The 17,462-nt window shown below is 40.3% G+C and overlaps 1 protein-coding gene across 1 annotated transcript in view; it reads right to left on the bottom strand.

Annotated features, from left to right (window-relative positions):
- LRRC69 (leucine rich repeat containing 69) overlaps positions 1–17,462 on the bottom strand; it is an 82,037-nt gene that overhangs the window by 24,045 nt on the left and 40,530 nt on the right. The window contains exons 3-5 of the mRNA XM_006055364.4: positions 15,582–15,654; positions 12,317–12,512; positions 9,388–9,459 (exon numbers count right to left, since the gene is read on the bottom strand). Coding sequence (XP_006055426.3) covers positions 9,388–9,459; positions 12,317–12,512; positions 15,582–15,654 — 341 coding nt within the window. The remainder of the gene's footprint in view (positions 1–9,387; positions 9,460–12,316; positions 12,513–15,581; positions 15,655–17,462) is intronic.

Below are 17,462 nucleotides of genomic sequence, written 5' to 3'. Positions count from 1 at the left end.
AGCTCATACGTACTAAAACATAACTGAACTGGACTGGGTTCTTTGGCATTTGGACCAGACAGAAAAAGAAATAACAGTACAAAGTTTTGAGGGACTGAAAGTAAAAGGAAGTGTGGAGGGACATGAAGTCTCAGTGATCTCAAAGGAAAGATACCGCAATAAAGCAACAAGAGAACTAGACCGGGAGAAAACAGAGGTCAACCTGCCAAACTGGACTGAGAGCAGCTGAACAGACATGATGTGACGGTAAAGTGAAGACCTGAAAAGATCATCAAAGTCAAGGAATCCAGGGACTTTGAGACTAAGTTGACTGTATTGACCACATTTTTAAAACAACTTGAGTAATATTTATTCTCAAATATTTGGCTATCTCCTGGACATCTCCAGATGGGAGTCCCACAGTCACCATAAATTCTAACATTCAAGAATCGAATTCATTTCTCCCATATTTTCTTCACTCCTTTTCCTTATTACCCACATCAAATCTTCCGTCATCAACCTCCTGTTCTATCAATTCTACCTTCTTAAAACTTCCAGAATTTATCCTTTCTTTCCATCCCCCATTCCATCCACCTCCTCAGCACCTCTGCACCATCCTTTTTCCTGCTCCCTGCCCCCGCCACTAATCTCTCTGGTTTGATTGAAGCCCTCATCTTATATGAACTACTGCAACAGTTCATATATTGCAAGCTTTTGCTCCCAAAGTAGTCTTTTAAAATGAGAACTTATTCATAACACATCCTTGATTAAAATTATCAAGGTTCCCTTATGTCCATAGGATAAATTCAAAAGTCCTAGTATATCATATTTGGTTCTCCTTGGCCTGTTTTAACAACCATATATCCTGGTAGGCTCTACTGTTACCCTTATAAAACAGCCATCCTGTAGAACTTAGGGTCCCAAAGGCCAGTGTCTTATAATTATCACTTGTGCTGTGCCCACTATTCAACACACTCCTGGTCTTCACTTCATGACTAAAATATCACCCCTGTAAGCTTTTTGACTTTCCTTGTGACTCAGATGGTAAAGAACCTGCCTGCAAGGTGAGCAACCCAGGTTTGATCCCTGGGTCAGGAAGATCCCCTGGAGAAGGGAATGGAACCCACTCCAGTGTTCTTGCCAAGAGAGTCCTATGGATAGAGGAGCCTGATGGGCTACAGTCCATGGGGTTGCAAACAGTCAGACACGACTGAGCTACTAACATTTTCACTTTCAGTTTTTGCAACTTCTACCAAATATTCCCATATCTCCTTAGGCCTTATATGTAAATTAATCATATAAGTCATATATGAATCATGCAAAGTCACTTTTGTCATGTCTGACTCTTTACGACCTCATGGACTGTAGCCCACCAGGCTCCTCTATCCATGGAACTCTCTTGGCAAGAATACTGGAGTGGGTTGCCATTCCCTTCTCCAGGGGATCTTCCCAACCCAGGGATCGAACCCAGGTCTCTTACATCTGGTGCATTGGGAAGCGGCTTCTTTACCACTAGAACCACCTGGGAACTCCCAAATTAATCATGCCACCTATAAATACTATGAGGCAATCACTGCTGAAAAGTCTGTTTTCATTTATCAGGTTTTGGTCTTTTTAAGAGCTGCATTGTAAGTGACTATTTAATGTAAGCTCTAAATAGTACCTAGTACACAGTTGAGGCCCAATAAATAATCAATCACATACAGCTCTCCCTGGATACTCAAGATTTGCGAAGGCCTTTTCCTCTGCTGCTAAGTCACTTCAGTCGTGTCCGACTCTGTGCGACCCCATAGATGGCAGCCCACCAGGCTCCCCCATCCCTGGGATTCTCCAAGCAAGAACACTAGAGTGGGTTGCCATTTCCTTCTCCAATGCATGTAAGTGAAAAGTGAAAGTGAAGTTGTGTCTGACTCTTAGCGACCCCATGGATTGCAGCCCACCAGGCTCCTCCATCCATGGGATTTTCCAGGCAAGAGTACTGGAGTGGGGTGCCATTGCCTTTTTCTCTAGACTTGTTCAATTGTTACAAGCGTTTCTGAAAAGCCCCAGGCCTACGGACAATGTGTAAGTTCAGCATTTGCTTCAGACCAGTCTTAAGTAATGGGGGAGATCGGAAGGGGGCTAATTTAGGAAGACATTTGTTAGTGCAAATGAGGAGAATGGAGGCTGAAATTTCATATGAACTTAAAAACAGAACTGATAAGTAAGTGATGGCAAATAACCACATGCCCTTTAGACCATCTCAAAGCTCACAGGGTTACCCTTTAACAAGAATTGGAAATGATAAATATGCTAACAGTTATTTGTGAAAAGAGTAAGATTTTAAGTATTGGGACTGTGTCATCCAAAAATATTTGAAATGGGAGCAAATATGTATATATAATTTTCTCAGAATTATTTAAAATTTTAAAAACCTTCCTATATTAAACAATGTATGACAAGTTACATTACACATGTAATACTCAGGTACTCTGCCTTATCACTATCTATGTATAGAGATCACCCCTACCATCAGCTTTCCCTGTCTCTGCACCAAAGTAAATAAGTGCTATTTGCAGTTATACCTTAGGGCGTGCAAGAATCACAATAAACTCATCTTCACCGATTTCCAACATACCCTCAGTGGTTGCCGGAAATTCTCCTCTAGTCAACATGCTAGTCAATACAACTCCATGTTTTCTTTGCTGGCTCATCTTTTTTGCTTAACAATGAAATAGTTCTCCCCTAAGCCTAGTACATTCTCTTTTCACTTTATTTTTTCCCTAGGCAATCTGAACCATATCCATGACTTGAGTGAAACCTCTATGCAGATGACTCAGGTTCCACACCCTACAGCCAACTGCCTACTCAAAATCTTCACTTGGATATCATAAATATATGTTAAACTCACTCTATCCAAGACTGAACTCAGGATCTGCCCTCCTGAAGTTGGTATTTTTCCTGTGTCTTCTGTATTACTCTATAGAAAGCTCACTAGCTCATCATCATTTCTAAATTTAGCTCTTAAATGTCTCTTGAATTTGTTCAGATATTTCTATCCCAATTGTCACCACCTTAGACCAACTTACTATCATTTACTTTGCTTCAGTAAAAGTCTACCAGATGTCCACCCAGTTCCCTTTGTCAACCCGTCCATTGTGTACTCCACACTTCATAAATATGATCTTTTCAAAATATAGATCTGATATGTCATCATAATCAGAGCACCAAATCACAACTAGCTACTGAACAACCATCAACAGGAGGATGCTGAAACCCACCAAAAAAAGGTACGCCACATCCAAAGACAAAGAAGCAACAATGAGATGGTAAGAGGGGTGCAAACATGATAAAATCAAATCCCATACCTGCTGGGTAGGCAATCCACTATCTGGGGAATAGTAAAAACCAAAGAAGTTCTCCCACTGCTGTGAAGGTTCTGAGCCTCATGTCAGACTTCCCAGCCTGGGGATCCAGCCAAGAGACTGGGAATCCCCAGGGAATCTGACCTTTAAGGCCCATGGAATTTGATTACAGGACGTCAACAGGACAAGGGAAAACAGACACGACTCCTGGAGGCGGCAAACGAAATCTTGTGTGCACTAAGACCCAGGGGAAGGGAGTCGTGACCCTACAGAAGACTGAACCAGACCTACCTGCCAGTGTTGGATGGTCTCCTGTGGAGGTGTGGGTCGGCAGGGGCTCTCTGTGGGGGTGAGGGCACTGGCAGCAGCAGGCCTAGAAGGGGCCCCTTGGCATAAGTCCTCTTGGAGGCCACCATTAACCCTACCAGAGAGCCAGCAGACCCCAGGGCTGGGTTGTCTCTAACAGAGGCAAACAACTAACAGAGAGTGAGTGCAACCACACCCATCAGTGGAGAATTGGATTAAAGTTTTACTCAGCAGGCTCTGCCCACCAGAGCAAGACTCAGTTTTTCCCACCACCAGTCCCTTCCATCAGGAAGCTTATACAAGTCTCTTAGCTTCATCCACCAGAAGGCAGACAGAGAAACAAGAACCACAATCCCTCAGCAGTGAGAACCAAAAACACATTACAGAAAGTTAACCAGGATGAAAAAGTAGAGGGTTTTGTCCCAGATGAAAGGACAAGATAAAATCCCAGAAAACAAATGAAATGGAGATAGGCAACCTTCCAGAAAAATAATTCAGAAAAATGACAGCAAAGATGATCCAGAATCTCAGAAAAATAATGGAGGCAAAGATTGAGAAGATACAAGAAATGTTCGCCAAAGACCTAGAACTAAAGAACAAACAAACACAGATGAAGAATACACGAGAAAGAATCAATAGCAGAATAAGTGATGCAGAAGAACAGATATGTATCTGGAGGATAGAATGGCGGAAATCACTGCCATGGAACAGAATATAGAAAGAAGAATGAAAAAAATGAAGACTGCCTCAGAGAACTCTGGGAAAACATTATAAGTACCAACATTCACATGGGTCCCCTATAGGGGTCCCAAAAGAGAGAGAAAGGACTTGAGAAAATATTTGAAGAAATAATAGCTGAAAACTTTCCTAACATGGGAAAATAGTCAACCAAGTCCAGGAAGCACAGAAAGTCCAAGGCAAGATAAACCCAAGGAGGAACGCACCAAGACACATAGTGATCAAAATGATGAAAATTAAAGACAAAGATAAAATATAAAAAACAACAAGGACAAAAGGACAAATAACATAACAATGAACTCCCATAAGATTATCAGTTGATTTTTCAACAGAAACTCTAGAAGCCAAAAAAGAATGGCATGATATATTTAAATTGATGAAAAGGAAGAACCAAGAATACCCTACCCAGCAAGACTCTCATTCAGATTTGATGGAGAAATCCAAAGCTTTCCAGACAAGCAAAAGGTAAGAGAATTCAGCACCACCAAAAACAGCTTTGTAACAAATACTAAAGGAACTTCTCGAGGCACAAAACACAAGAGAAGGAAAAGACCTACACAAAATAAACCCAAAACAATTAAGAAAATGGTAATAGGACCATACTGTTGTTCAGTCGTTAAGTCGTGTCTGGCTCTGTGACCCCACAGACTGCAGGATGCCAAGCTTCCCTATCCTTCACCATCTCCCAGAGTTTGTTCGAACTCATGTTCATTGAGTCAGTGATACCATCCTACTATATTATCCTTTGTCACCCTCTTCTCAGTCTCTCCCAGCATCAGGGTCGTTTCCAACATGTTGGCTTTTCACATCAGGTGGCCAAAGTATTGGAGCTTCAGCTTTAGCATCAGTCCCTCCAATGAATATTCAGGGCTGACTTCCTTTAGGATTGACTGGTTTGATCTCCTTGCTGTCCAAGCAACTCTCAAGAGTCTTCTCCAGCACCACCGTTCAAAAGCATCAATTCTTCAGAACTCAGCCTTCTTTATGATCCAACTCTCAAATCCATACATGATTACTGGAAAAACCATAGCTTTGACTATACAGACCTTTGTTGGCAAAGTGATGTCTCTGCTTTTTAATATGCTGTCTAGGTTTATCATAGTTTTTCTTCCGAGGAACAAGTGTCTTTTAATTTCATGGCTGCAGTCATTGTCCACAGTGATACTGGAGCCCAAGAAAATAGCCTGTCTCTGTTTCTATTTTTCCCCATCTATTTGCCATGAAGTGATGGGAATGGATACCACAGTCTTCGTGAATGTTGTCTTTAGCTGGCTTTTTCACTCTCCTCTTTCACTCTCATCAAGAGGCTCTTTAGTTCCTCTTCACTTTCAGCCATAAGGGTCGTGTCATATGCATATCTGAGGTTAATGATATTTCCCCAGGCAATCTTGATTCCAGCCTGAGCTTCATCCAGCTCAGAATTTCACATGATGTACTGTGCATATAGTTAAAATAAACAGGGTGACAATACACAGCCTGGACATACTCCTTTCTCAATTTTGAACCAGTCCTTTGTTCCATGTCCTGTTCTAACTGTTGCTTCTTGACCTGCACACAGGTTTCACAGGAGGCCTGTAAAGTGGTCTAGTATTCCCATATCTTTACAAATTTTCCACTGTTTACTGTGATCCACACAAAGGCTTTATTATAATCAACAAAGCAGAGGCAGATGTTTTTCTGGAACTCTCTTGCTTTTCTATGATCCAACAGATATTGGCGACTTGATCTCAGGTTCCTCTGCCTTTTCTAAATCCAGCTAGTACATCTGGAAGTTTTTGGTCCACGTACTGTTGAAGCCTAGGTTGAAGGATTTTTAAGCATTACTTTGCTAGCATGTGAAATGAGCTCAATTGTATGGTAGTCTGAACATTTTTTGGCATTATTCTTCTTTGCGATTGGAAAGAAAACTAAACTTTTCCAGTCCTATGGCCACTGCTGAGTTTTTAAACTAGCTGGCATACTGAGTGCAGCACTTTAATCGCATCTTTTAAGATGTGAAATGGCTCCACTGGAATTCCATCACCTCTGCTAGTTTTGTTCATAGTAATGCTTCCTAAGGTCCACTGGACTTCGCACTCCAGGATGTCTGGCTCTAGGTGAGTGACTACACCATCATGGTTATCTGGTCATTAAGACCTTTTTCACAGTTGTTCTGTGTATTCTTGCCACCTCTTTTTAATCTCTTCTGCTTCTGTTAGGCCCATGCTGTTTCTGTCTTTTATTGTGCCCATTTTTGTATGAAATCTTCCCTTGATATCTCTAATTTTCTGCAGAGACTTCTAGTCTTTCCCATTCTAGTTTTCCTCTATTTCTTTGCATTAGTCACTCAAGGTTTTCTCATCTCACCTTGCTATTCTTTGTAACTCTGCATTCAGTTGAGTGTATCTTTCCCTTTCTCCATTGCCTTTCACTTCTTTTCTCAGCTCTTTGTAATGCCTCCTTAGACAAACATTTTGCCTTCTTGCATTTCTTTTTCTTGGGGATGGTTTCAATCATCACATGCTGTACAATGTTATAAACCGCCATCCATAGTTCTTCAAACACTCTATCAGGCTGAATCTATGTCACTTTCTCTGAATAACCATAAGGGACTTGACTTAGGTCATACCTGAATGGTCTAGGGTTGGTTCATCCTCTGTGTTCATCATTTACCACAATAGTGGCCTTATCTATCAAATGTGGAAAATTCTATTCATTTGGACTAGTTGGACCAAACCTCAGATGAATTCACAGAATATTTTACTTCAATGCACCCAGAAAATTCTGAAATAGGTGCTCCAAATGCAACATTAAGTCATATTCTTTCACAATTACCCTACATTAATGGGCTGGTGTTTTATTAAAACAGCAAAATTGTAACTACAGTATCACTATAGAAGGAACTTTGAATTCATGGTATTACTAAGTCAAATACTGAATATAGTTAAAGAAAATTATTTTTATTTATATGTTTAACAAATATTTATTCAATTCAAGGGCTTCCCAGGTAGTCTAGTGGTCCACCTGTCAATGCAGGAGATAATAAGAGACACGGGTTCAATCCCTTGGTCAGAAAGATCCCATGGAGAAGGGCATGGCTACCCACTCCAGTATTCTTGCCTGGAGACTCGCCACGGACAGAGGAGCCTGGCAGGCTATAGTCCACGGGGTCACAAAGAGTCAGACATGACAGAAGTGACTTAGCACACATGCATTTGATTGAAATTCAAGCCTCCTGGTATAAAGGTGAAAAAGAGTACTCTTTTCCTTTGGAAGATTACAGTCTATTGAGAAGACCAACTTGAAAAGTATTGTTCCATTTTGTGGTATATATGAACCACAGAGGTGCCAGAGAAGACATGGGCGGCTTTGGCAATCAAGGCAGGTAACATAGGGCAGAAGAAGAGTCATACCGAGACATGGATAATATCGTGTAGCAGGACAAATAAAATCCTGTAGGATTTGCAGGGTCAGTATTAACATCCAATGCTTATTAAACATTCAAAACTGCATGTTTTTGGAAAACAGTTTGGCAATTCCTAAAAAAAAATTAAAATATGGAATATGACTCTGAAATTCCACTGCGGGGTATATGCCCAAAAGAAGTGAAAGCAGGGACTTGAGCAGACATTTGTACATCTATATTCACAGCAGCATTATTCTCAATAGCCAAAAAGAGCAAGCAATCCAACTGTCCGTGGGCAGATGAATGAAAATACAAAATATATATACATTTAATGCATATACATTACATATAATGGAGTATTATTCAGCCATAAAAAAGAAAATCTGACACAAGCTATAACATAGATGGACTGTGGAGACATTATACTAAGTGAAATATGCCAGTCATAAAAGGACAAATATGGTATGATTTTATTTATATGAGATTCCCAGAGTACTCGAATTCTCAGAGACAAGAAGTAGAATGCTGGTTGCCAGGGGTTAGAAGGAGTGAGGAATGGATAGAAAACTCCTGGAGATAGGTGGTGATAATGGTGCTGCACCAACACGAATATATATATATATATATATATATATATAGTGACTTACAACTATACACTTAAAAATGGTTAAAATGACAAGCTTTATTAAACATTGCTCAGAGGGTAAAAAGGACGATAATCTCAATTTTGTATTGATTAATCAGAAAAAGTAATGGATCAGCAACTATTTATTGGATACCTCCTGGATTGTTGGGCTTCTAATTACCTTGAAGTGGAAACACATTCACTCCAACATGAAAAACTATAGCTTCTTTCTGAAAAGTTACAAGTTGCTAAGACCAGTTACTTAAAGCAAAGTCAAAATTCATCTCCAAGTGAAAAAAAGTGCATTCCTCATTGTCCATGGCTTAAAAGCAACTAATAAATATCTCCTTTGGATGAACTCAGTTCAGTCGCTCAGTCGTGTCTGACTCTTTGCAACCCCATGGACTGCAGCACATCAGGCTTCCCCATCACCAGCTCTCAGCATCAGGGTCTTTTCTAATGAATCAGTTCTTCACATCAGGTGGCCAAAGTATTGGAGCTTCAGCTTCAGCATCAGTCCTTCCAATGAATATTCAGGACTGATTCCTTTAGGATTGACTGGTTTGATCTCCTTGCAGTCTAAGGGATTCTCAACTGCAAGGGATAAAAATCTATGCTCTGGAAAGTAATACTTTGAAAAAGTCTGAAATGACCAAAAACAGTATGTGATTTTTTAAAAAAACACTTAATCATAGATAATATATTAAAACATTTATGATAACAATCAGAGTTCACTCCGAATTGGAATTAATTGGAATTAATTGTTCCAATTACCGTAGGTTTTACTGGCTGCCTATTTTTTCATAGGGGATTTCCTCTGGCTCAGATGGTAAAGAATCTACCTGAAATGTGGGAGACCCAGGTTCAGTTCCTGGAGAAGGGAGACAGAGGAGCCTGGCAGGCTACAGTCCATGGGGTTGCTCAGACACGACTGAGTGACTGACGCTATTTTTTCTATTCCCAATAAACAAAATTATTTTTCAATTATAATACAAGTTGACTCTACTTACTCCTGGTGGAAACATTTGAATAACATTTCCAGCTACGTCTAGAATTCTCAGGTTGAAAAGATTACAAAGTCCCTGTGTCAGGAAACAAAAGAGGGAAAGAGAGCTTTAACAAATCTAATATGTAGCATCATAAACATTTCTTATAAGTTTAAACTTGATGAGGCTGATCCCCTTTCCTAATTACCTGATCAGTACTCTCCCCAAGGAAATCACAACGAATGAAGCACCAGATTCTCTGAATTCTCCATTTCCTCTGACCACTCCAGGGCAACATAACATGGTGGCCAAGAACTAGACTATCTGTAGTAAATATCTGTAGGTTCAAATTCACCTCTGACACTTACTATATATCTATGGGCAAATTTCTAAATCTTTGTACTTTCACTTAGGAGATCCAACCAGTCAATCCTAAAGGAAATCAGTCCTGAGTGTTCTTTGGAAGGACTGATGCTGAAGCTGAAACTCCAATACTTTGACCACCTGATGCAAAGAGCTGACTCATTTGAAAAGTCCCTGATGCTGGGAAAGATTGAAGGCAGGAGGAGAAGGGGACCACAGAGGATGAGATGGTTGGATGGCATCACCGACTCAATGGACATGAGTTTGAGTAAACTCTGGGAGTTGGTGATGGACAGGGAGGCCTGATGCGCTGCAGTCCATGGGGTTGCAAGGAGTTGGACACAACTGAGCGACTGAACTGAACTGAACTGATCTTCAATATGGACACTGAATGCATTAAACAAATTACTAATCAGAAAGTGCTCACTAAAGGGTTTAATAGATACTGAGCATTTAGTAGACATTTCTATCATTAAAATAGAAAGAATCTTTGGGAGACAAAAAACAGACATAATTCCACTGGCACTTACTTCACAACTACTTCTTGTGTAGCACTGAGCTGACACAACCCTTTCCTTATAAAGGAAATCCATTAGTCCAGCCACATGCCCAATGGGACTGGATGGGCATATACATTCAGACACATGTGTGCAGACATACACATGATTTACAACAGACCAGAAAATGATTCACAATACATTCATTATCAAAACAAACGACTATTTTCTGTAATGCCTTATCATTTATAATACAGACCAAAAAGAACAATGATAGACTGAATCATATTAAACGTACAAGAATATAAATGATTACAGGCATTCTTTGCATGATAATTCAAGACAGGATTTACTGGCATTCAAGTTTTTTTAAAGTTTAAAAGCTTCAGGGTTTATAAATTTGTAGTAAGACTATTGATTTGAAATATGGACTTTTACTTTAGACAGGCATGGATCTAAGATCCTTCCTTGACCTTTGCAAACTATGCTTGAGTCACATAACCACCCTGATCTTTGTTCTAAAATGAGTTTAATAAGAGATATATGATAAAGTTGTTATAAACACAAAATAACATAATGCTTCATGATGATCCTGTTGCTGCTGCTGTTGTTTTCCTTCAAATAAGAGAGACATGCTTTTAACAGGTTTATTCTATAATTTCAAGATATTTTACTTGTTTATACTAAGTAGGATTTTAAGGAATATATGAATAAATTTTTGAAATATACTTATTTACAGCCTATACCTTGGTATATTTTTACATATCATATTACAGTGTGCACAGAATTTTTAAAAGAAACATCTTCTTTAGAGAAAAGTGAAATAGTAGGAATTAATCTATTTTTATCCCTCAGTTTACTGCATGCCATGCCTTTCCTCCTATCAAATTAATTCTAATTTGCCTAATAAGGAAGGTAAATCTGTTGAAAGGTTCCTAACAAGAAACAGTACTCTCAAACTGGAAAAATTGAGGGGGGGGTTTAATAAAGTCACTGTTTATAAAAGTTTGACAGGCTTTAGGGAAACCAAGGTTCCCTAAGCCAAGAAAAGTAGTTCCCTAAACCTACAAAGTTCCCAAAAGCTAGCCAACAGCAGGCAGTTCTTGAACACCACAGGTCTAAAGAGCCAAGGGAATGGAAGAATGTTCACACGACGATGTTCTGATGATCACAGGACATTGCTATGACCCTCCAGAGAGGCATGCGGGCAGCTCACAGCAACCTTCTAGAGACAGAACCACAGGAAAACCATCTGGTACTCAGTGTCCAGGGCTTCCCAGGGGGCTCAGTGGCAAAGAAGCTCCCTGCCTACGCAGGAGATGAGGGTTTGGTCCCTGGGTTAGGAAGATCCCTTGTGGAGAAATGGCAACCCACTCCAGTACCCTTGCCTGGAAAATCCCATGGACGGAGGAGCCTGGCAGGCTACAGTCCACAGGGTCACAAGGAGTCGGACACAACTGAGCAAGTGCGCATGCATGCACTCAATCTTCTCCTGCCCTTTCACCTCCTGACACTGCCTCTCACTGGACATATCCTAGAGGAAATCAGAGGACAAAGGAGCTCACTGACGCTCATACAAGTCAATCTCCCAGACACAGAAGAGAAAAGCAGGTTGGAGAAGGATGGACAGTGGATATAAAGGAAAAATTGAAGATATCTAGCATATATTCCAAAATCAAAAAGTACTTATACTTTGTGCTATATACAAAGTTGCCAGATAAAAATACAGGAGACTCACTTAAATTTAAATTTCAGACAAAAAAGATAAGATTTTTTTAAATGTATAAGTATGTCCCATGCAATATTTGGAGCATACTTATACTAAAAGAATTCTTCTTTGGTAGTCTGAAATTCAAATTAAAGCATTTTGCATTTTTATTTACAAAGTCTAGCATACCTAGCTTTGTAAAAAAAAAATAAAATCCAAGTTATTATCTTTTTTTGTCATAGTGATTTGGGAACTTATTATATATAATCAGAGGGAAAGCAAATGATGGCTTGTATTCAGACACCCTAATCTAGTCTATAACTGCTATCATGGTGTAATGAGTTCTTTACCAACAAAAGAAAATTTGGTTCCATCTTTTGCTTACCTCTGGCAAAGATTTAATGTTGTTCCTGGCCAGAAGAAGCTTCTGGAGCTTCTTCAAGAACTTAATTTCTTTGGGTATGCATACAAGCTGATTGTAGTTAAGTTGAAGTTCAGAAAGATTCTCAAGGAAACAAAGTTCTCTAGGAATGCTGGCTAGCTGGTTATGATTTATACTCAAACATCTAAGATTTTTTAATCTAAAAAATAAACAAAATATATAAATGAAATTCACAAGAATAAGGAAGTCCATTGTACATTTATGTACATATATCATTTATCAGAGCCACGTATCAATTCATATTTTTTGTAGCTCATCTGAGCTTTTCTCCAGTCAAGTGTTCACAACTACAATGAATCATTAGAGGATAAAAAAAAACCTTTGCTGTAATTTAACTTTTAAAGATATTTTATGATCAGATGGTTCATGTTTAAAGTATTTTATATAATCACAACCTAGATTTAAGAGAAAGAAAATTCTGTCTTCAGTCTTTGTACATACACTTTATTAATAGTTATACTGAAGAGGACTTCCCTGGTGGCTCAGACCGTCTGTCTACAATGTGGGAGACCTGGGTTCGATCGCTGGGTTGGGAAGGTCCCCTGGAGAAGGAAATGGCAATCCACTCCAGTACTATTGCCTGGAAAAATCCCATGGACAGAGGAGCCTGGTAGGCCACAGTCCATGGGGTCGCAAAGAGTCGGACACAACTGAGCGACTTCACTTTCCTTTCCTCATACTGAAGAGGAAGCCAGAGGCCAAATGCCATATACACACATATGGATATAGATAGGGATAGATTTAGATACAAATCATATATTCTGTACCACTTGATGCTGTGAAATATGCAAAGACAGGTTGACCACAAATTCTACCCTTATATATATCATTGTCTAGAAGGAGATCTAAGAGACACAGAACAAGGAGAGCAGATACCAACAGTGAGAAAAGGATTAACGTTTGAGCCTGTAATTGCAGATACAGTACCTGAGGTTCACAAGCGCTTTGGAAGAACCAACATTTTGAACTTGGCCTGAAAAAATTAGAGCAACAGGGAGGCATAGTAAATCTGCCTTGAGTAATATTTTCCTTGAGAAAATATTAAGTGTATTTTGAATAAAGAAGCCAGAAGAAATAAGCATTGAAAGTGAAAAGTGAAGTCACTCAGTCATGTCTGACTCTTTGCAACCCTGTGGACTGTAGCCTGCAGCAGGCTTCTCTGTCCATGGGATTTTCCAGGCAAGGGCATTAGAGTGGGTTGCCATTTCCTCCAGGGGATCTTCCCGACCCAGTGATTGAACCTGGGTCTCCAGCATTGCAGGCAGACGCTTTATTCTCTGAGCCACCAGGGAAGCTAAAATAAGCATTACTGAGCACCAATTATGTACTTGCGCATTAAATTTAATCAACAGCACAACCTTAAGGTTGGAATTATTACATTTAATCCAGAAATGAGGAAAATAAAGGATCAGAAACAGTGAATAACTTGTCTAACTTAACTGTCAGAAAACAGTGTCAAGATTCAAATGTCTTCTTGCAAAGCTAAGAATGAGGATTTATAATGCTCTAAAGGTGTTAAAGTAATAACAGAATGAGGTGCCATTTCTAGGCAGTTATAAATGGGGCCTGGAGCTTAGGATAATAGTTGGTGCGAGTGAAAGAGATTTATGGAAAGACTCTATGATCTCGATTGTGGAAGCCATATGAATAGACGAGACTGACAGAAAGAACAACCACAAAAGGGCAGAAAGAGACAGAGAGGAAGCCACTGGAAAGATTCTTGAGAAATATGAACATCTGATCCCCTCCCAAAAGGCACTCAGAGAAGGCAAGAGCAGAAAAATAGATAAACCAGGTTAAGAAGCAATTTCTAAAGGTATGGGAGAAGAGTATTTCAAAATTAAAAAGATGGGCAAAACGCTAAATATTAAAATAGTAAAGAGAAATATTGCAAAAGAAATCCAAACCTACTAGAACTAAAAGCAGGATCACAGACTACAAAGTCTCTATTTTAAATTTATTTTATATGTATATTGTAGCCACAAACAACTGGAAAATAAAATTTTCAAAATTCCATTTACAATAACATCAAAAAACACATAAAATAGTTAAGAATACATTTAATGAAAGACAATACTGTACTCTGTTCTCCAAACAGAGCTAAGCTTACTGAATTGTGAACTCATAATATGTTACAGTTGCAAGAATTTTGAAGTTCATCTCAAAATTCTTCCTTTAGAGATGAGAAAACCAAGATCCAAGACAGTTAAAATACTTGGCCAGCGTCATAAGGCTAATTGCACAAAGTTACGACCTGAACCTAATTCACCAGATCTTCCAAAGTGTCTTTTTCATTACATCACCAACATATAAATCAACTGATAAACTCAATGAGTGAAAAAGCAAGAAGACAACTATTGGCATTTTATTACTATAAATATTCCTTTTCTTCAGAAATGAGATAGCTTCAAATATTTTTCTAGGTGCTTTTATTTAAAACATTACTTTTTCTGTAAAAATCTATCTTGGAAAAATACATTGGGTAGAGGTATAGGCAAGTAAATTGGAATAAACTTTAGGTAAGGCAGAAGGCCTTTCGTTGAGAACCATTCATAGTTTTGGATCCTTCCTTCAAAAATCTGGATGATTTTATGTTGTGATACATCTGTTTCTGTTCAAGAAGCAATAAGGAGTCTCCAAAGTAACCCTAAAGGTTTCTCTCTCCAACAGTCAGAAGAAAAGCCCAAGAGGGTGTTCTGCCAACAGAAGGACAAGACCCTCAGTTGGCTCCAGAAAGCCCCTGTAACAGCAGCTCCTCCGTGCAAATTTGAGTGATAATAAAATGCGGGTTTTTTGGGTTTTTTTTTTTTTTGAAAATGACATACTGATTTTAAAGCCATTATTTTCACATTACCTATTCCATCAAGCTGAAAATGTTTTACTGTAAAGTCCCCAGTTCTATAGCAGAGCAAGCTCCAAGAACCCCACAGTTAGGAAATTAGTAACAATCAACTTTGGAACTGTTTCAAACCCTCACTTTTATACTTAGACTACCAAATCATAAGGTTTCTCATTTCTCTGAAGTGTTTACAGAACCATCTGCTTAAACTTATTGGCTTGCCTCAGTCTTTCGATTGCTCTTTGCTAGGTATAAATCTCACAAGGACTTGAGTCTAGGCATACAGGGTTCTAATAACCAGGGTGGGGGGACACAACAGCTGAAGGGAGAGAGGGAAAAAGTAACCATCTCTCATTATAACAAAATTACCTGCTAATTTCTTGAGGAATCCATGTGAGCTGATTGTTGTTCAGATTAAGCAGGATCAAACTTTGTAAACCATCTGTTAGAAAATAATTTCAGTCATTTTAGCTATCTGTTAGAAAATAATGTTTAGTCACTTTCCCATACACATTTGTTCTCCTTATTTTCTTGTGTTGGCCAAGGTTCTTTGGGTGCTGGTAACTGATACCCTCTTAAATTAGTTTAAGCAAAAAGGTACACCTTACCACAAAGTTACAAAGCTAAATCGTGGCCCCTGAGGACACAGGAGTACCGCCAAACTCACCACAAACTTGAAGCAGAAACTCAAAGGCACCGGTACCCAGGGCTGTTTTAGTTCTGTTTTTTAGACTTGCAAGAGGAGCCCCATAAATGTTTGCAAAGCGCCATGAATCAAGTCCAAAGGGTCTTCTTGATCCGCAAAACTCATTCACCCATTCACCCAACAGAAAACCCGCCAAAGGCCCGGCGGCCCACAGGCACCTTCCGCCCGGGGTCTGCAGTCTCTTGAGGACCAGGCAGGCCGAACTCCGTATCGAAGAAAGCGAAGTAGACGCAGAGCATGCTCCACTCCGTGCAAGTCCAGAGCCAGGGTCTCCCTGGGGCGGAAGGAGCAGATGTGCACTGGCCCTTTAAACAGTTAGTTTCTGACCTTCCCCGGAGACTGGAAGGATCCGGGAAATTCTGTGCGGTGTTTCATGGAGAACAGGTCTTCTTCGGTCACCAGCGTCTGTGCGGGGCGCAAGACGAAGTCGAGTACTAAGGTCTCTCCCCGCTCTCCGTGCCGGGTACTGTGATGGCTCCCCTCTGGCACCCCTCCTGCGGGCAGGGCCCCCGGCTTGCCCACATTACTCGTGGACCCCGTCGCGCCGATGCTTCCCAGCCCCTTGAGAAGGTCAATCTCCCGGGCACAACTACTAGTGCCTTGAACTTGAAGTAGGTGATTCCAGACTGGTATACCCCGCTTCTAGGTACCTCTTCGTCTCCCCAGCAGTCTCCCTGGTTGGACTTGACCTCAGACCTCCCAGTCCATTGCTGGGAGGAGAAAGTCCGTTGCTGCCTGGGCCTGCCCCGCCCTATCCTGTTTCCAACATGCTGGGCCCTGCGGTATGGCAAAGAGTCACGTTAATAGAAATATGTGTATAAACATACATAATATGTAATTTTACACGTGTGTCTATATCACAGTCCCGTGGAGGCACCCATCCTCCACCAGTGGAAAAATCCTCGTATAACTTCTAGTGGGCGCTCCCATCTGTTCTTCCTCTGCACCCCAGGATTTAACCAACCAGTTAACCAACCAGGAAACCTGCAGTATGGCAGTATTTACCATTGAAAAAATACCCTGGTATAAGTAGACCCACAGTTCAAGCCTGTGTCATTCAAGGGCCAACTGTATGTGTTGGGTACAAATATTACACAGTCCTTTGACTTCTCTTGGTAGTCACAGAGGGTCTCCTGGGCTTCTGATGCTCCCTCAAAATCACTGAACTGGGTTGTGACGGTCAAGGAGACCCCCACACTAGCTCCAGGCTAACAGTCTGTCTCTCTCCAGGAGATTCTCCAAGTCTGGGCAGTTATACTCTCTGGGAATCTCTGCAGAACATAGAGTTTCATTTTTTGTTATAGCTTCTCTAAGCTTCGTATTTATATTCTCTCTCTCCCGCATTCCTTCACTCCTTATTCTTTCACTTTTAAACATATTATCTCTACTTTTCCATGTATCCATATAGCTGTCCCACAACTCCTGCGTTTGAATGGTTATGGAGCAGACGGAGTTCTCAGACTGAAATGTCTACAGGAACCGAGAAGATTAACTCAAAGCACAGCGGTGGGCCTGGCAGGGGTCCGCCTGGCAGGGGTGCACTG

This window comes from Bubalus bubalis, chromosome 15, assembly GCF_019923935.1.
Source record: "Bubalus bubalis isolate 160015118507 breed Murrah chromosome 15, NDDB_SH_1, whole genome shotgun sequence".
Lineage (NCBI taxonomy): Eukaryota > Metazoa > Chordata > Mammalia > Artiodactyla > Bovidae > Bubalus > Bubalus bubalis.
Note: the sequence above shows the minus strand (reverse complement) of the source record. Positions and strands in the feature narration are given on the sequence as shown.